General features: G+C 45.1%; 2 protein-coding genes and 8 non-coding genes across 10 annotated transcripts in view; all 10 read right to left on the bottom strand.

The window, feature by feature from the left end:
• Nucleotides 1-1,761: 1,761 nt before the first annotated feature.
• On the bottom strand, nt 1,762-1,880 carry LOC125730804 (5S ribosomal RNA). Its single transcript, XR_007391094.1, has one exon. It is a non-coding gene; the product is annotated as a 5S ribosomal RNA (ribosomal RNA).
• A 1,081-nt stretch (nt 1,881-2,961) lies between these two features.
• Nucleotides 2,962-3,080, bottom strand: LOC125731022 (5S ribosomal RNA). The gene has a single exon (XR_007391312.1). It is a non-coding gene; the product is annotated as a 5S ribosomal RNA (ribosomal RNA).
• Nucleotides 3,081-6,279: 3,199 nt separating this feature from the next.
• LOC125712224 (uncharacterized) lies at nt 6,280-18,478 on the bottom strand. Its single transcript, XM_048982027.1, has 2 exons — nt 18,444-18,478; nt 6,280-10,904 (listed from the first exon to the last, which is right to left on the bottom strand). The coding sequence occupies exon 2, from the start codon at nt 9,911-9,913 to the stop codon at nt 8,498-8,500; it is 1,416 nt and encodes a 471-aa protein (XP_048837984.1). The 5' UTR covers nt 9,914-10,904; nt 18,444-18,478; the 3' UTR covers nt 6,280-8,497.
• LOC125735482 (5S ribosomal RNA) lies at nt 11,400-11,518 on the bottom strand. The gene has a single exon (XR_007394777.1). It is a non-coding gene; the product is annotated as a 5S ribosomal RNA (ribosomal RNA).
• LOC125731194 (5S ribosomal RNA) lies at nt 12,598-12,716 on the bottom strand. The gene has a single exon (XR_007391476.1). It is a non-coding gene; the product is annotated as a 5S ribosomal RNA (ribosomal RNA).
• LOC125734572 (5S ribosomal RNA) lies at nt 13,792-13,910 on the bottom strand. Its single transcript, XR_007393879.1, has one exon. It is a non-coding gene; the product is annotated as a 5S ribosomal RNA (ribosomal RNA).
• On the bottom strand, nt 14,988-15,106 carry LOC125735855 (5S ribosomal RNA). The gene has a single exon (XR_007395141.1). It is a non-coding gene; the product is annotated as a 5S ribosomal RNA (ribosomal RNA).
• On the bottom strand, nt 16,187-16,305 carry LOC125736208 (5S ribosomal RNA). The gene has a single exon (XR_007395492.1). It is a non-coding gene; the product is annotated as a 5S ribosomal RNA (ribosomal RNA).
• Nucleotides 17,385-17,503, bottom strand: LOC125737125 (5S ribosomal RNA). The gene has a single exon (XR_007396392.1). It is a non-coding gene; the product is annotated as a 5S ribosomal RNA (ribosomal RNA).
• The window catches only part of LOC125712214 (uncharacterized), a 433,528-nt gene continuing 431,789 nt past the window's right edge, over nt 18,150-19,888 (bottom strand). Inside the window, exon 2 of the mRNA XM_048982016.1 lies at nt 18,150-19,434. The gene's annotated coding sequence lies outside the window, so the exon portion shown is untranslated. The remainder of the gene's footprint in view (nt 19,435-19,888) is intronic.

The following is a 19,888-nucleotide window of genomic DNA, read 5'->3' as shown; positions in this document are numbered from 1 at the left end:
GGCTGCTGCTCGGGCTGAGCAGGGGCTGCAGGCACAGGAGGCGGCTGCTCGGGCTGAGCAGGGGCTGCAGGCACAGGAGGCGGCTGCTCGGGCTGAGCAGGGGCTGCAGGCACAGGAGGCGGCTGCTCGGGCTGAGCAGGGGCTGCAGGCACAGGAGGCGGCTGCTCGGGCTGAGCAGGGGCTGCAGGCGGCGGGACCGGCAGGTCCCGTGCGGGCAAGACGGACGTGGTCCCTTTAAGTGCCCGGGGCACACGCGGGATAGCGTCCCGCACCGCGCGGGCCCCCTTGTTGGCCAGCCGCTCCGGCCGGAAGTAGTACCGCTCGAGGGGCGGTAGCAGCTCAGCGGCGGCTGGGTGCTCTCCCCGGACTGGGGAAGCTGCCAGCGCAGGCAGCTTAGCTGCGGTGATGACGTCGAGGTCAGCCGGGGAGTCCTCCAATTCCCCGGTTAGGAGAGAAGCGGGGATGAGTGCGCACGCTCCCAAAACGATTGCAGGGGCGATCGCGTGCTTCTTCTTCTTCTTCTTCCTCTTTGTCACGGTGTCCGCGGGAGGCTGCTCCACGTCCGACAGGACGGATGGCTGGGGAACAACCTCCGGGACGCACCGTGCGTCCAGCCCCAACCTCCGCGCTGTTAGGCGCTGAACCAGCTGGTTGAGGTGGGAGCGCACCTCTCCTAGACGATGCCCGCCCTCCGATGGGGACATCGCCAGCAGGAGATCGCAGCTGTCGGTGGCCAATTGCAGCGCGACGGGGTCCTCCTGGACGTCGGGCTGGTTCAGCCAGTAGTGTACCTCTTGCAGCAGACCGAGACGTTGGCTCTCGGTCTGCTGCTGTGCCTTGTTGAGTTGGTCTGTCATTCTGTCACGCTAGATCGCGGGCAGAGCGGCGATCGTGCGGGCGAGCAGGCAGAAACGGGCAAACACGCCGTAATCAGGGCAAACAAGGGGTTTATTCCGAAAGACGGGGCAGGGAACAGAAGACGCCAACTAACATCAATGACAGACACTGGATTAGTACACAACAGGAACTTAAATACAAGAAACAAGGCAACAGGAAACAAGACACGACTGGGCACGATCAGGAAATCACACGTGGGTAATTAGGGGGCGTGGCACACACGAGGAGCGGACGGAGCGGGCGTCACACAGGCTGCAGCCAGAACAATTTTCTACATTTAAACATCGACGTCCTCTTCTCTCTAAAAATTCACCAGACCGCTTCTACCACCAGCAAAGAAGTTTCCATCCCTAATTCCTCTGTGATTCCCACTAACCTAAACATTAAGCTGGCATTGAAGGGTGTGAATTACCCCGGCCAATCTGTTCTTTTAAATACAGCTTTTAGCAAGTTTTGAAAGAAGAAGAGCAGAACTTGCTATGCCAATAATATCGAGTCTTCTGTGGCGAAGTGGTTTTTGCATAGAAAACAAAGCGGTCAGTTGAAGAGGAATAATATCAGTACTTTGTTTAAAACTGTGTGTAAAAAGCTGTCTCTTTATCATTAACAATAAGTTGTAAAACGTGAATGGGGAGTGACAGTCTTCAAGTTTGTGAGAAGATCGCGCCCTGGTGGAATAAAGGCACGAACAGCTTACAGCACCTAGAATTACCAGGAAGTATTTAGAGTAAAACGGTTTCTAAAAGCTGGCTTTATGAAAGAGATAAAAAATATATATATATAAAATAGTAAAATGGAAGGGGAGTGCTAGATTTAAATTAATCGTGAAGTGGAGCGCCCCCTGTATAAAGTAAAAGTGAGAAAAGCTTATAGCACCTGGTATTCCCAGGTGGTCGCCCATCCAAGTACTAACCAGACCCTACCCTGCTTAGCTTCCAAGATCAGACGAGATCGGGCGTGTTCAGGGTGGTACGGCCGTGAGCGAGAGATGCGACCAAAAACAGCCCTTTTGCATTACACGCGTCTATACATGCCAGTTAGTCCCATTGGATCCTACTCCTGTTTTTTTTTTTTTTTTTATCTGACTCACACTGCAGCACCACCATCCAATCGGCAGCGCCGGACCCACACCAAACATTCACCAAACTACTCAGCCGGCAGCCTACCACAATTATTCCATTCTTTCCGCATCCGCACACTTCCTTCTCTTTAACTCCTTTTCACTACCGCACAGGTTAATCGCCGCACGTCCACCGCCAGCAAACATTACTCCTTTGCCTACTGCATGCAGGCTTCTCTTAACGACCCTCTGTTATCAACTCCGCTAACAGCCACAAAATCTCCGCCGCACGAAGCCCACTGGTAGCTGCTGAATCACATGCTTCCCCAAAACGTTGCGCTGTCAGAACACTGGGAGCTACACACACCAACAAGTCCATACTGCAGGCTGCAGCCAGAACAATTTTCTACATTTAAACATCGACGTCCTCTTCTCTCTAAAAATTCACCAGACCGCTTCTACCACCAGCAAAGAAGTTTCCATCCCTAATTCCTCTGTGATTCCCACTAACCTAAACATTAAGCTGGCATTAAAGGGTGTGAATTACCCCGGCCAATCTGTTCTTTTAAATACAGCTTTTAGCAAGTTTTGAAAGGAGGAGAAGAGCAGAACTTGCTATGCCAATAATATCGAGTCTTCTGTGGCGAAGTGGTTTTTGCATAGAAAACAAAGCGGTCAGTTGAAGAGGAATAATATCAGTACTTTGTTTAAAACTGTGTGTAAAAAGCTGTCTCTTTATCATTAACAATAAGTTGTAAAACGTGAATGGGGAGTGACAGTCTTCAAGTTTGTGAGAAGATCGCGCCCTGGTGGAATAAAGGCACGAACAGCTTACAGCACCTAGAATTACCAGGAAGTATTTAGAGTAAAACGGTTTCTAAAAGCTGGCTTTATGAAAGAGAGAAAAAATATATATATATATAAAATAGTAAAATGGAAGGGGAGTGCTAGATTTAAATTATTCGTGAAGTGGAGCGCCCCCTGTATAAAGTAAAAGTGAGAAAAGCTTACAGCACCTGGTATTCCCAGGTGGTCTCCCATCCAAGTACTAACCAGACCCTACCTTGCTTAGCTTCCAAGATCAGACAAGATCGGGCGTGTTCAGGGTGGTATGGCCATAAGTGAGAGATGTGACCAAAAACAGCCCTTTTGCATTACACGCGTCTATACATGCCAGTTAGTCCCATTGGATCCTACTCCTGGTTTTTTTTTTTTTTTTATCTGACTCACACTGCAGCAGCACCATCCAATCGGCAGCGCCGGACCCACACCAAACATTCACCAAACTACTCAGCCGGCAACCTACCACAATTATTCCATTCTTTCCGCATCCGCACACTTCCTTCTCTTTAAGTCCTTTTCACTACCTCACAGGTTAATCGCCGCACGTCCCCCGCCGGCAAACATTACTCATTTGCCTACCGCATGCAGGCTTCTCTTAACGACCCTCTGCTATCAACTCAGCTAACAGCCACAAAATCTCCGCCGCACGAAGCCCACTGGTAGCTGCTGAATCACATGCTTCCCCAAAACGTCGCGCTGTCAGAACACTGGGAGCTACACACACCAACAAGTCCATACTGCAGGCTGCAGCCAGAACAATTTTCTACATTCAAACATCGACGGCCTCTTCTCTCTAAAAATTCACCAGACCGCTTCTACCACCAGCAAAGAAGTTTCCATCCCTAATTCCTCTGTGATTCCCACTAACCTTGTTGGGGAAAGCGCCCGGGGTTTCCACCCCAACTCCACATTTACGAGACACACACTTTATAGTTTTTACTTGCAAGGGTACCCACACTCTCTGCAATGCAAACTACAGCAGAATGTGTTACAAAGGGTGGTTCCCCTTGACTCCTTTATTTATAGTCAGTGGGAGGCGCAAGAGTCATGCAGAATAGGGAGGTGAGAGAAAGTTCTGGTTTTGCTAAGGTGGGAATGCTATTATTAATATAATCTAAAGTATGAGGCTAGGGGAAAACAAAATAATATATATACATATTTACATTCATTGCTGATCATACAGGAGTGATAACAAAATGATTAATAACAGTTTCTTCAACCTAACAGTCCCTCCTGTTTATCATGACAGTATGATCAGAAACATCAATATTGTACAAGTTGCAAAAGCATTTCCAGTACAACCGTCATTTAGATCACATCATCATCATCCTAACTGTGGAGTACAGAAAACCATCAGGAGTCGTTCCTCCTGTTTATCATAGAAAAACATCTAATTCCATTACTTCAGGTCCGAGCCCTGCACGGGTGCTTTCAGCTCAGCCGTCATTATGAATTACATGTCTTCTTCATCGCTATCGCTGGAAACAGGCTCTGTCTCCATATTCTGAGTAAGGGAGAGAAGCATTGTACTGTGTGTCCGAAAAGCAGCATTAAGAGCTTGATTAATAAACATTTTCAAACATGGTATAACAGTTATAAAACAACAGAAAAACAAAATAAAAAACAAAACAAAAGGTAGGCACATTTTCATCAGTATGGACCACCAAATTCCTGTAACAAACCAGTCCAGCCAGGAGGACTGCGGTTGACTGTCCATGGTCATCACTTTTTGTAAGTCACATTTTTTGCTGTTACAGTGTCATGTACATATCGATACCAGTAGTTCTTCATGAACGGGTGTGAGTGGTCAGCAGGCAACGGGCGCAGATGAAAGTCGTCATGGGTCCATCGCCGTAGGTGCTGCAATGGAGCTAGTGGGAGCAAGGACAACCATACAAGTCCAACAACAAGAATGACCCCTAGAGTCACCTTACCACATCCCCACCCCGTCAGAGCCATCCTAATAGAGTGCAGCTCAGTTGTTTTCTTCACCGGGTTGAGACAGCAGCACCCTATTGGTTACTGTGCCTTTGTAGCGGACTTCCACTGCTACTCTGTCGCTGAGGCCTCTGATAAGGGCTTGATGGGTTTACAGTGACTTTTGTGTATCCAGGAAGGTCGTTCTGCTATTTTCACAGCTGTTGGTGTTGTGAGGAGGACTTGATAAGGACCGTCCCACCGGGGTGTGCTCCACTCCTTCCGCAACAGGACCTTGACCAGGATCCAATCTCCTGGCTGCAAGTTATCCTGTTGGTTAGAAACAGAATTTACTGGCAGACTACTGGGGCTATGTTTTTGTTGTGATGATAGCAACTTTCGCATCCAATTAGCCAATGTATTTTCTCTGTCCGCTTTCCCTATATCACTCATTTTGGTTGCTAGGGGAAACGGCCTTCCGTACACTATCTCCATCCATCCATCCATTTTCCAAACCGCTTATCCTATTGGGTCGCGGGGGGTCCGGAGCCTATCCCGGAAGCAATGGGCACGAGGCTGGGAACAACCCAGGATGGGGGGCCAGCCCATCGCAGGGCACACTCACACACCATTCACTCACACATACACACCTATGGGCAATTTTGCAACTCCAATTAGCCTCAGCATGTTTTTGGACTGTGGGGGGAAACCGGAGTACCCGGAGGAAACCCCACGACGACATGGGGAGAACATGCAAACTCCACACACATGTGACCCAGGCGGAGATTCGAACCCAGGTACCAGAGGTGTGAGGCAACAGTGCTAACCACTGCGCCACCATGCCGCCCCCGTACACTATCTCAAAAGTTGTTAATCCTGCAGGAATGGGAGTTATTCTCATCCACAATTTTACTAGAGACAAACATTCTGGCCACGGCCTTTTTGTCTCTTCCATTGTTTTTCTGAGCCTTGTTTTAATAGTGCCGTTAGTTCTCTCCACTAAGCCTGCACTCTGAGGGTGATAAGCACAATGATTCTTAAGCGTAAAACCTAATGCTTGTGAACAAAGGGACATGGTCTGATTTACAAAATGAGTCCCATTGTCTGATCTTATAATATGAGGTATGCCATAAGTAGGGAAATAATGGCCTACCAAACATTTTGCAACAGTCATTGCATCACAGTGCTTTACAGGGTATATTTCTACCCACTTAGAAAAGGTGTCTATAATGACTAGACAGTACTTCTTCCCTTGTGACCAAGATAATTCAATAAAATCCATATGTACAACTTGAAACGGGTACTCAGCTACAGGGAACTGGCCACGTTTTGGTCTCATGTTACCCTGTGCATTATGTTTACAGCAAATTAAGCATGTTCTACAAAATTGCTTTGCATAATCAGAAAAATTTATAGCGTAAAAGTATTGCTGGATAATATGTACCATCCCTCCTGTTGAGACATGAGTATTTCCATGGCTCACTAAGGCAGCTGTTTTGTATAAGTTTTTTGGTAGGATAGGCTTGTCATTCATATAGTAAACTTTCCCTTGCTGTATTGCTCCTCTCTTGATCCAACTCTGTATTTCTGTTTTAGGAGCATGAATCTGTGCATCACACAGCACATCACTATCTATGAAAAGAATGTCTGCCACTGATAAGGTGGGCTGTTTCAGTGCCGCTTCTTTGGCAGTTTTATCTGCAAAGTTGTTTCCTTTAGCTATTGTGGAAGCATCGGTTTGGTGTGCTTTACATTTGCACAGTGCAAGGCGAGTCGGTAATAGTACAACATCTAATAATCTAAGTAGTAAGTTTGTGTGAGTTAGAGACGTTCCCTGCGATGTTTTAAAACCTCTATTTTTCCACACTCTTGCATGGTGATGAACAGCTCCAAACACATATTGACTATCAGTGTATATAGTAAGTGACTTATTTTTGAATAGCTCGCATGCCCTAATTACAGCATAGAGTTCAGCCGCTTGTGCTGAACAAGCAGGTGGGAGTGCATTGGCCTCTAAGACTTCAGTAGATGTACTACAGCATACCCGACCTTATTTTTTTCCATATCATTTTTTGATGCTGATCCATCTACATAAACAACCATTGAATCTGATATTGGGGTCTGTAAAATATCTGCTCTGGGTTTTGTTTGCTCTTCCACAACTGCTTTGCACGAATGTGGTTCTCCATCTTCCGTTGTCGGAAGAAGGGTGCTAGGGTTAAGAGGACCACATCGCTGTATAGTAATGTTTGACTGTGAAAGCAGGAGTGAGACTAAGGTCAGATGTCTAGCATGTGTGAGGAACGGAAGCGGTGTCTGCAGTAAAACTAATGAAACTGAATGTGGCACCTTCAAGGTGAGTGGGTGACACAACACTAATTCTGCTGATAATTTTACTGCTTCTGCAGCAGCTGCACATGCTTGCAAACATTGTGGAAAACCAGCTGCTACTGCATCTAATCGTTTAGAATAGAATGCTAGTGGTCTTTCCTTTGTCCCGAACGGCTGTGTTAATACCGCTTTCATATAACCTTGATTAGCATCAACACATAAGGTAAATGGTTGTTGATAATCTGGTAAGGCAAGTATCACATTTGTTTGTAGCATCATTTTTAAGTTTGTGAATGCCAATTCTCCTTCTTTTGTCCACTGAATTTTATCTTTTAAGGCCATGTCTTTCCCATAAATTAAGGTTTGCAGAGGTTGAACGAGTGCGGCATAATCAGGTAGCCATTCTCTGCAATAATTACAAAGTCCTAAGAAGGACATCATTTGCTGTTTAGTCTTTGGCTTTGGTGCCTCTTGTATTGCCTGTTTTCTAGTTTCTAACAACGATCGACCTTGTTGGGAGAGTTTATGTCCAAGATATATAACTTCCTCCCTGCAATATTGTAATTTTTGTTTTGATGCTTTATGTCCTGTATCATATAAATGCTGTAACACCAACAGTGTGGCTTCCTTACAATGCTGTTTTGTATCTGAAGCAATTAATATATCATCTACATACAGTAGCACTTGACTATGGGATGGTATTTTACAGGTACTCATAGAGTATCTAAGGGCCATGGTATATACATGTGGACTTTCTGAAAACCCTTGAGGGAGTCTAGTATATGTGTATTTTTTTCCCTTATAGGTGAAACCAAATAAATGTTGAGAATCAGGGTGCAATGGTACTGAGAAAAATGCATTACTGAGATCAACTACTGAGAAGTAACTTTTATCAGGGGTTAATGAGTTGAGCAATAAGTGTGGGTTGGGCACGTCTGGTGCTCCGGTTCCTTGCACAACATAGGCTTCCTCATTTATGATTGCTTTCATGCCAGAGTTTGTGGCAACTACACTAATGCCCATCTGTACCATAAGGTCATGGCCTAACAGATTGACAGGGCAAGAAGGGCTTATTAACACTTGTGCTTGACATTCAATCCCAGTTTCCTTATCTTTTACTGCAACTGGGTTTGTTAGCTGATGACTGTCTGTTTGGCCTCCTGCTGTTTTTATATTTATGACAGATGAGGAGTATGTGACTTCAGGAGGACTGGAGGTTAGGACAGTCCTACAGGCTCCAGTATCACACAGGCATTCGTATACTTTGCCATTTATGATTAATTTCCGACTTGGCAAAGTTCCCCACTGCCTTTCTGCTAATAGCTGACATACTGCTTGCAAATCTATTTCCTCATTGAGGAGGTCTTGTAAGGTAACCTCCGTTTCTTCCCTTAAAATGACCTCTGTTTCACCTCGGATAGTGTCGGCAACAGGGGTCTCCGAGGAGGGTCATTGGTCATTTTCGGTGGAGTTTGGATTAAATGGTCGCTTCCCTGACCTGCAGTCCCTGCTTAAGTGTCCAGGTTTCCCGCATGTCCAACACTCTGTTTCCTGAGAAAACCCTCCTGTTTGTTTATTTCTAAATCTTCCTCGGCCTCTAAATCTTCCTCTTCCTCTACCTCTGAATCCCCCGCGTCCCCGAGGGTTCGTTTGCACTAGCGCTACCACGTCAGAGGCGCTGAATATTGTATCTGTCTTTTGCTGTTTCTGCGCTTTCTGTGCGTGTTGGGCATATTCTAAGGCTTGTTGGACTGAGCCAGTATTCTGATGTACCCAATGTTTGTCGAGATATTTTCGCAATTCAGACTTTAGGCCTGCGAAAAAAAAAGCTCGTTTTAATTGTTGCTGATACACTCCTCCGTCTTCCTCGTCGTGAGGAATTCCTGAATTTCCCCTGAACACCACTCGCATCCTATCCATAAAATCCTCAGGTTCCTCTCCATCTTTTTGTTTGCACTGCGCTATTCGCCCATAATCTGCACGTCTCACGAAGACTGTGTCTATCCTCTCTCGCAGGTGTTGTAATGCTTGTATGAGTTCCTGCGAGTTATGTGCTAAGGGCTGATTATTGGCACCATGTCCAGTGAAGTCGCCTGCCACACGTCCCCATTTATGGGTAAACAACTGTCTTAGGCATCGGTACATTTCCCTGCCGTTCAAATGAAAACTACTTTGTAATTCTAGGATGGCAGTCCAAAACTCGGGTACCCCTTCTTCAACCGGGGGTATTCCTTTTAAAGCCGCTGTTCTATCCTCAGCGGTCCAGGGTCTATATACTAACATAGTTTCGGGTCCTGCATTATTTGGCCCTCGATTTGGGTTTGCCACTTCTACGAGGGGACACTGCCATTCTACCTCCTCTTGTTCCGTGTTATTTTTTGGATGCCGTTGTACTTTAGCTGTGGCCAAATCTTTTACAGGATATAGAGAGGGATCAGACCCTCGAGTTAACATGCGAGATGGTTCCACCCCCCCCCTTGCTTCTTGTCTATCTGTGGCTGGAACCAGCGCCGGTGCAGGCACCGGAATTTGTGGGGGCGGTGGAGGAGCTGGAGGGGCAGAAGGTCTTGCTGCCGTTTCTTCGTCTAGTGTGATTAAAGCCACCTGCAGTTTTTTCTCCTTATTTCCCTTTTTCTGTTGTCTCTTATTATCTCTTAGTTTACTCTGTTCTAACCATGCATCAGAGAAAACGTATTCCTTTTTTCTATCTTGGCCTTTTTTCTTATTGGTAGTCTGTAACATCTCCAGTTTTAAGTTTCCCTGTAACTTTAATATGTCTGGAGTATGGAGTTTTCCTTCAAACCCATGTTTTTTCCTCCATCTCTGACTACTTATTTGTCCTGATCCTGGTTTATATCCTTCCATAAACTTCTCATCTCCCTCTAGTTTGATTTGTTTACTCTGATTTTTCCCATTGTTACCTTTTATTGAATACACTACAAAACATAAAAAATCCTAAAAGCAAGTCCCTGGCATGAGACCTCAGGAGGACACCAACACGGCCTTCTACTGCTCCCTATTAGAGCAGCGGTGTTAGTTTTCAGGGATGAAACCCGTCCTTTATCCTTCAGTCACCAGTATGTTGTTGCTTTTAGGGTGGATCGTGTAGGTTAGTCTAAAACCTATAAAAACACATCCACATAGAACACTGTATATATTTCCAACAACGCCTACTTTCTCTCCCGGTTAATTTCGGCTAACCTCAACCACATGCATGTCTTGGCCACCTACTTATTTAGGTGCCGTATGTCTCACTTGGCCACCTATTCACTTAGGTGCCGTGTTTCTCACCTATGTAGTGTGCTCTCTGTTCCATCACCGAGGTCCTTCAGACATCACCAGACGTCGAGCGCAGTTCTAACCACCGGCCTGATGACGAATTCACATCACAGGTCTTTCTTGCACCCGACTTCGAGTGGCTGTCGACAGACTTCGGTGTCGCTTCTCTCGGCGTACTGGAGACGTCTTCGGGGTTCCTCGGATCCGGCTCGAAGGACCAAATTCTATGTTGGGGAAAGCGCCCGGCGTTTCCACCCCAACTCCACATTTACGAGACACACACTTTATAGTTTTTACTTGCAAGGGTACCCACACTCTCTGCAATGCAAACTACAGCAGAATGTGTTACAAAGGGTGGTTCCCCTTGACTCCTTTATTTATAGTCAGTGGGAGGCGCAAGAGTCATGCAGAATAGGGAGGTGAGAGAAAGTTCTGGTTTTGCTAAGGTGGGAATGCTATTATTAATATAATCTAAAGTATGAGGCTAGGGGAAAACAAAATAATGTATATACATATTTACATTCATTGCTGATCATACAGGAGTGATAACAAAATGATTAATAACAGTTTCTTCAACCTAACAAACCTAAACATTATGCTGGCATTGAAGTGTGTGAATTACCCCGGCCAACCTGCTCTTTTAAATACAGCTTTTAGCAAGTTTTGAAAGGAGGAGAAGAGCAGATAATATGCCAATAATATCGAATATTCTGTGGCGAAGTGGTTTTTGCATAGAAAACAAAGCGGTGAGTTGAAGAGGAATTATATCAGTACTTTGTTTAAAACTGTGTGTAAAAAGCTGTCTCTTTATCATTAACAATAAGTTGTAAAACGTGAATGGGGAGTGACAGTCTTCAAGTTTGTGAGAAGATCGCGCCCTGGTGGAATAAAGGCACGAACAGCTTACAGCAGCTATAATTACCAGGCAGTATTTAGAGTAAAACGGTGTGTAAAAGCTGCCTTTATGAATGAGAGAAAAAAGAAATATATAAAATAGTAAAATGGAAGGGGAGTGATAGATTTAAATTAATCGTGAAGTGGAGCGCCCCCTGTATAAAGTAAAAGTGAGAAAAGCTTACAGCACCTGGTATTCCCAAGTGGTCTCCCATCCAAGTACTAACCAGACCCTAGCCTGTTTAGCTTCCGAGATCAGACGAGATCGGGCGCGTTCAGGGTGGTATGGCCGCAAGCGAGAGACGCTACCAAAAATAGCCCTTTTGCATTACACGCGTCTATACATTCCAGTTAGTCCCATTGGATCCTACTCCAGTTTTTTTTTTTTTTTTTATCTGACTCACACTGCAGCCCCACCATCCAATCGGCAGTGCCGGAACCACACCAAACATTCACCAAACTACTCAGCCGGCAGCCTACCACAATTATTCCATTCTTTCCGCATCCGCACACTTCCTTCTCTTTAACTCCTTTTCACTACCGCACAGGTTAATCGCCGCACGTCCCCCGCCAGCAAACATTACTCCTTTGCCTACCGCATGCACGCTTCCCTTAATGACCTTCTGTTATCAACTCCGCTAACAGCCACAAAATCTCCGCCGCACGAAGCCCACTGGTAGCTGCTGAATCACATGCTTCCCCAAAACGTCGCGCTGTCAGAAAACTGGGAGCTACACACACCAACAAGTCCATACTGCAGGCTGCAGCCAGAACAATTTTCTACATTCAAACATTGACGGCCTCTTCTCTCTAAAAATTCACCAGACCGCTTCTACCACCAGCAAAGAAGTTTCCATCCCTAATTCCTCTGTGATTCCCACTAACCTAAACATTAAGCTGGCATTGAAGGGTGTGAATTACCCCGGCCAACCTGCTCTTTTAAATACAGCTTTTAGAGAGTTTTGAAAGGAGGAGAAGAGCAGACCTTGCTATGCCAATAATATCGAGTCTTCTGTGGTCAAGTGGTTTTTGCATAGAAAACAAACCGGTGAGTTGAAGAGGAATTATATCAGTACTTTGTTTAAAACTGTGTGTAAAAAGCTGTCTCTTTATTATTAACAATAAGTTGTAAAACGTGAATGGGGAGTGACAGTCTTCAAGTTTGTGAGAAGATCGCGCCCTGGTGGAATAAAGGCACGAACAGCTTACAGCATCTAGAATTACCAGGCAGTATTTAGAGTAAAACGGTGTGTAAAAGCTGCCTTTATGAATGAAAGAAAAAATATGTATATATAAAATAGTAAAACGGAAGGGGAGTGATAGATTTAAATTAATCGTGAAGTGGAGTGCCCATCGTATAAAGTAAAAGTGAGAAAAGCTTACAGCACCTGGTATTCCCAGGAGGTCTCCCATCCAAGTACTAACTAGACCCTATCCTGCTTGGCTTCTGAGATCGGACGAGATCGGGCGTGTTCAGGCTGGCATGGCCGTAAGCGAGAGACGCGACCAAAAACAGCCCTTTTGCATTACACACCTCTATACATGCCAGTTGGTCCCATTGGATCCTACTAATGTTTTTTTTTTTTTTTATCTAACTCACACTGCAGCCCCACCATCCAATCGGCAACGCCGGACCCACACCAAACATTCACCAAACTACTCAGCCGGCAGCCTACCACAATTATTCCATTCTTTCCGCATCCGCACACTTCCTTCTCTTTAACTCCTTTTCACTACCGCACAGGTTAATCGCCGCACGTCCCCCGCCAGCAAACATTACTCCTTTGCCTACTGCATGCAGGCTTCTCTTAACGACCCTCTGTTATCAACTCCGCTAACAGCCACAAAATCTCCGCCGCACGAAGCCCACTGGTAGCTGCTGAATCACATGCTTCCCCAAAACGTTGCGCTGTCAGAACACTGGGAGCTACACACACCAACAAGTCCATACTGCAGGCTGCAGCCAGAACAAATTTCTACATTCAAACATCGACGGCCTCTTCTCTCTAAAAATTCACCAGACCGCTTCTACCACCAGCAAAGAAGTTTCCATCCCTAATTCCTCTGTGATTCCCACTAACCTAAACATTAAGCTGGCATTGAAGGGTGTGAATTACCCCGGCCAATCTGTTCTTTTAAATACAGCTTTTAGCAAGTTTTGAAAGGAGAAGAGCAGAACTTGCTATGCCAATAATATCGAGTCTTCTGTGGCGAAGTGGTTTCATGCATAGAAAACAAAGCGGTCAGTTGAAGAGGAATAATATCAGTACTTTGTTTAAAACTGTGTGTAAAAAGCTGTCTCTTTATCATTAACAATAAGTTGTAAAACGTGAATGGGGAGTGACAGTCTTCAAGTTTGTGAGAAGATCGCGCCCTGGTGGAATAAAGGCACGAACAGCTTACAGCACCTAGAATTACCAGGAAGTATTTAGAGTAAAACAGTTTCTAAAAACTGGCTTTATGAAAGAGAGAAAAAATATATATATATAAAATAGTAAAATGGAAGGGGAGTGCTAGATTTAAATTAATCGTGAAGTGGAGCGCCCCCTGTATAAAGTAAAAGTGAGAAAAGCTTACAGCACCTGGTATTCCCAGGTGGTCACCCATCCAAGTACTAACCAGACCCAACCCTGCTTAGCTTCCAAGATCAGACGAGATCGGGCGTGTTCTGGGTGGTATGGCCGTAAGCGAGCGACGCGACCAAAAACAGCCCTTTTGCATTACACGCGTCTATACATGCCAGTTAGTCCCATTGGATCCTACTCCTGGTTTTTTTTTTTTTTTTATCTGACTCACACTGCAGCACCACCATCCAATCGGCAGCGCCGGACCCACACCAAACATTCACCAAACTACTCAGCCGGCAGCCTACCACAATTATTCCATTCTTTCCGCATCCGCACACTTCCTTCTCTTTAACTCCTTTTCAGTACTGCACAGGTTAATCGCCGCACGTCCCCCGCCAGCAAACATTACTCCTTTGCCTACTGCATGCAGGCTTCTCTTAACGACCCTCTGTTATCAACTCCGCTAACAGCCACAAAATCTCCGCCGCACGAAGCCCACTGGTAGCTGCTGAATCACATGCTTCCCCAAAACGTTGCGCTGTCAGAACACTGGGAGCTACACGCACCAACAAGTCCATACTGCAGGCTGCAGCCAGAACAATTTTCTACATCCAAACATCGACGGCCTCTTCTCTCTAAAAATTCACCAGACCGCTTCTACCAACCAGCAAAGAAGTTTCCATCCCTAATTCCTCTGTGATTCCCACTAACCTAAACATTAAGCTGGCATTGAAGGGTGTGAATTACCCCGGCCAATCTGTTCTTTTAAATACAGCTTTTAGCAAGTTTTGAAAGAAGAAGAGCAGAACTTGCTATGCCAATAATATCGAGTCTTCTGTGGCGAAGTGGTTTTTGCATAGAAAACAAAGCGGTCAGTTGAAGAGGAATAATATCAGTACTTTGTTTAAAACTGTGTGTAAAAAGCTGTCTCTTTATCATTAACAATAAGTTGTAAAACGTGAATGGGGAGTGACAGTCTTCAAGTTTGTGAGAAGATCGCGCCCTGGTGGAATAAAGGCACGAACAGCTTACAGCACCTAGAATTACCAGGAAGTATTTAGAGTAAAACGGTTTCTAAAAGCTGGCTTTATGAAAGAGATAAAAAATATATATATATAAAATAGTAAAATGGAAGGGGAGTGCTAGATTTAAATTAATCGTGAAGTGGAGCGCCCCCTGTATAAAGTAAAAGTGAGAAAAGCTTACAGCACCTGGTATTCCCAGGTGGTTGCCCATCCAAGTACTAACCAGACCCTACCCTGCTTAGCTTCCAAGATCAGACGAGATCGGGCGTGTTCAGGGTGGTACGGCCGTAAGCGAGAGATGCGACCAAAAACAGCCCTTTTGCATTACACGCGTCTATACATGCCAGTTAGTCCCATTGGATCATACTCCTGTTTTTTTTTTTTTTTTATCTGACTCACACTGCAGCACCACCATCCAATCGGCAGCGCCGGACCCACACCAAACATTCACCAAACTACTCAGCCGGCAGCCTACCACAATTATTCCATTCTTTCCGCATCCGCACACTTCCTTCTCTTTAACTCCTTTTCACTACCGCACAGGTTAATCGCCGCACGTCCACCGCCAGTAAACATTACTCCTTTGCCTACTGCATGCAGGCTTCTCTTAACGACCCTCTGTTATCAACTCCGCTAACAGCCACAAAATCTCCGCCGCACGAAGCCCACTGGTAGCTGCTGAATCACATGCTTCCCCAAAACGTTGCGCTGTCAGAACACTGGGAGCTACACACACCAACAAGTCCATACTGCAGGCTGCAGCCAGAACAATTTTCTACATTTAAACATCGACGTCCTCTTCTCTCTAAAAATTCACCAGACCGCTTCTACCACCAGCAAAGAAGTTTCCATCCCTAATTCCTCTGTGATTCCCACTAACCTAAACATTAAGCTGGCATTAAAGGGTGTGAATTACCCCGGCCAATCTGTTCTTTTAAATACAGCTTTTAGCAAGTTTTGAAAGGAGGAGAAGAGCAGAACTTGCTATGCCAATAATATCGAGTCTTCTGTGGCGAAGTGGTTTTTGCATAGAAAACAAAGCGGTCAGTTGAAGAGGAATAATATCAGTACTTTGTTTAAAACTGTGTGTAAAAAGCTGTCTCTTTATCATTAACAATAAGTTGTAAAACGTGAATGGGGAGTGACAGTCTTCAAGTTTGTGAGAAGATCGCGCCCTGGTGGAATAAAGGCACGAACAGCTTACAGCACCTAGAATTACCAGGAAGTATTTAGAGTAAAACGGTTTCTAAAAGCTGGCTTTATGAAAGAGAGAAAAAATATATATATATATAAAATAGTAAAATGGAAGGGGAGTGCTAGATTTAAATTATTCGTGAAGTGGAGCGCCCCCTGTATAAAGTAAAAGTGAGAAAAGCTTACAGCACCTGGTATTCCCAGGTGGTCTCCCATCCAAGTACTAACCAGACCCTACCTTGCTTAGCTTCCAAGATCAGACGAGATCGGGCGTGTTCAGGGTGGTATGGCCGTAAGTGAGAGATGTGACCAAAAACAGCCCTTTTGCATTACACGCGTCTATACATGCCAGTTAGTCCCATTGGATCCTACTCCTGGTTTTTTTTTTTTTTTTATCTGACTCACACTGCAGCAGCACCATCCAATCGGCAGCGCCGGACCCACACCAAACATTCACCAAACTACTCAGCCGGCAACCTACCACAATTATTCCATTCTTTCCGCATCCGCACACTTCCTTCTCTTTAAGTCCTTTTCACTACCTCACAGGTTAATCGCCGCACGTCCACCGCCAGCAAACATTACTCCTTTACCTACTGCATGCAGGCTTCTCTTAACGACCCTCTGTTATCAACTCCGCTAACAGCCACAAAATCTCCGCCGCACGAAGCTCACTGGTAGCTGCTGAATCACATGCTTCCCCAAAACGTTGCGCTGTCAGAACACTGGGAGCAACACACACCAACAAGTCCATACTGCAGGCTGCAGCCAGAACAATTTTCTACATTTAAACATCGACGTCCTCTTCTCTCTAAAAATTCACCAGACCGCTTCTACCACCAGCAAAGAAGTTTCCATCCCTAATTCCTCTGTGATTCCCACTAACCTAAACATTAAGCTGGCATTTAAGGGTGTGAATTACCCCGGCCAATCTGTTCTTTTAAATACAGCTTTTAGCAAGTTTTGAAAGGAGGAGAAGAGCAGAACTTGCTATGCCAATAATATCGAGTCTTCTGTGGCGAAGTGGTTTTTGCATAGAAAACAAAGCGGTCAGTTGAAGAGGAATAATATCAGTACTTTGTTTAAAACTGTGTGTAAAAAGCTGTCTCTTTATCATTAACAATAAGTTGTAAAACGTGAATGGGGAGTGACAGTCTTCAAGTTTGTGAGAAGATCGCGCCCTGGTGGAATAAAGGCACGAACAGCTTACAGCACCTAGAATTACCAGGAAGTATTTAGAGTAAAACGGTTTCTAAAAGCTGGCTTTATGAAAGAGAGAAAAAATATATATATATAAAATAGTAAAATGGAAGGGGAGTGCTAGATTTAAATTATTCGTGAAGTGGAGCGCCCCCTGTATAAAGTAAAAGTGAGAAAAGCTTACAGCACCTGGTATTCCCAGGTGGTCTCCCATCTAAGTACTAACCAGACCCTACCTTGCTTAGCTTCCAAGATCAGACGAGATCGGGCGTGTTCAGGGTGGTATGGCCATAAGTGAGAGATGTGACCAAAAACAGCCCTTTTGCATTACACGCGTCTATACATGCCAGTTAGTCCCATTGGATCCTACTCCTGGTTTTTTTTTTTTTTTTATCTGACTCACACTGCAGCAGCACCATCCAATCGGCAGCGCCGGACCCACACCAAACATTCACCAAACTACTCAGCCGGCAACCTACCACAATTATTCCATTCTTTCCGCATCCGCACACTTCCTTCTCTTTAAGTCCTTTTCACTACCTCACAGGTTAATCGCCGCACGTCCCCCGGCGGCAAACATTACTCATTTGCCTACCGCATGCAGGCTTCTCTTAACGACCCTCTGCTATCAACTCCGCTAACAGCCACAAAATCTCCGCCGCACGAAGCCCACTGGTAGCTGCTGAATCACATGCTTCCCCAAAACGTCGCGCTGTCAGAACACTGGGAGCTACACACACCAACAAGTCCATACTGCAGGCTGCAGCCAGAACAATTTTCTACATTCAAACATCGACGGCCTCTTCTCTCTAAAAATTCACCAGACCGCTTCTACCACCAGCAAAGAAGTTTCCATCCCTAATTCCTCTGTGATTCCCACTAACCTTGTTGGGGAAAGCGCCCGGCGTTTCCACCCCAACTCCACATTTACGAGACACACACTTTATAGTTTTTACTTGCAAGGGTACCCACACTCTCTGCAATGCAAACTACAGCAGAATGTGTTACAAAGGGTGGTTCCCCTTGACTCCTTTATTTATAGTCAGTGGGAGGCGCAAGAGTCATGCAGAATAGGGAGGTGAGAGAAAGTTCTGGTTTTGCTAAGGTGGGAATGCTATTATTAATATACTCTAAAGTATGAGGCTAGGGGAAAACAAAATAATGTATATACATATTTACATTCATTGCTGATCATACAGGAGTGATAACAAAATGATTAATAACAGTTTCTTCAACCTAACAGTCCCTCCTGTTTATCATGACAGTATGATCAGAAACATCAATATTGTACAAGTTGCAAAAGCATTTCCAGTACAACCGTCATTTAGATCACATCATCATCATCCTAACTGTGGAGTACAGAAAACCATCAGGAGTCGTTCCTCCTGTTTATCATAGAAAAACATCTAATTCCATTACTTCAGGTCCGAGCCCTGCACGGGTGCTTTCAGCTCAGCCGTCATTATGAATTACATGTCTTCTTCATCGCTATCGCTGGAAACAGGCTCTGTCTCCATATTCTGAGTAAGGGAGAGAAGCATTGTACTGTGTGTCCGAAAAGCAGCATTAAGAGCTTGATTAATAAACATTTTCAAACATGGTATAACAGTTATAAAACAACAGAAAAACAAAATAAAAAACAAAACAAAAGGTAGGCACATTTTCATCAGTATGGACCACCAAATTCCTGTAACAAACCAGTCCAGCCAGGAGGACTGCGGTTGACTGTCCATGGTCATCACTTTTTGTAAGTCACATTTTTTGCTGTTACAGTGTCATGTACATATCGATACCAGTAGTTCTTCATGAACGGGTGTGAGTGGTCAGCAGGCAACGGGCGCAGATGGAAGTCGTCATGGGTCCATCGCCGTAGGTGCTGCAATGGAGCTAGTGGGAGCAAGGACAACCATACAAGTCCAACAACAAGAATGACCCCTAGAGTCACCTTACCACATCCCCACCCCGTCAGAGCCATCCTAATAGAGTGCAGCTCAGTTGTTTTCTTCACCGGGTTGAGACAGCAGCACCCTATTGGTTACTGTGCCTTTGTAGCGGACTTCCACTGCTACTCTGTCGCTGAGGCCTCTGATAAGGGCTTGATGGGTTTACAGTGACTTTTGTGTATCCAGGAAGGTCGTTCTGCTATTTTCACAGCTGTTGGTGTTGTGAGGAGGACTTGATAAGGTCCGTCCCACCGGGGTGTGCTCCACTCCTTCCGCAACAGGACCTTGACCAGGATCCAATCTCCTGGCTGCAAGTTATCCTGTTGGTTAGAAACAGAATTTACTGGCAGACTACTGGGGCTATGTTTTTGTTGTGATGATAGCAACTTTCGCATCCAATTAGCCAATGTATTTTCTCTGTCCGCTTTCCCTATATCACTCATTTTGGTTGCTAGGGGAAACGGCCTTCCGTACACTATCTCAAAAGGTGTTAATCCTGCAGGAATGGGAGTTATTCTCATCCACAATTTTACTAGAGACAAACATTCTGGCCACGGCCTTTTTGTCTCTTCCATTGTTTTTCTGAGCCTTGTTTTAATAGTGCCGTTAGTTCTCTCCACTAAGCCTGCACTCTGAGGGTGATAAGCACAATGATTCTTAAGCGTAAAACCTAATGCTTGTGAACAAAGGGACATGGTCTGATTTACAAAATGAGTCCCATTGTCTGATCTTATAATA

Source organism: Brienomyrus brachyistius, chromosome 2 (assembly GCF_023856365.1).
Source record: "Brienomyrus brachyistius isolate T26 chromosome 2, BBRACH_0.4, whole genome shotgun sequence".
NCBI lineage: Eukaryota > Metazoa > Chordata > Actinopteri > Osteoglossiformes > Mormyridae > Brienomyrus > Brienomyrus brachyistius.
The sequence above is the reverse complement of the archived record's forward strand: the minus strand, read 5'-3'. Positions and strand labels throughout refer to the sequence as shown.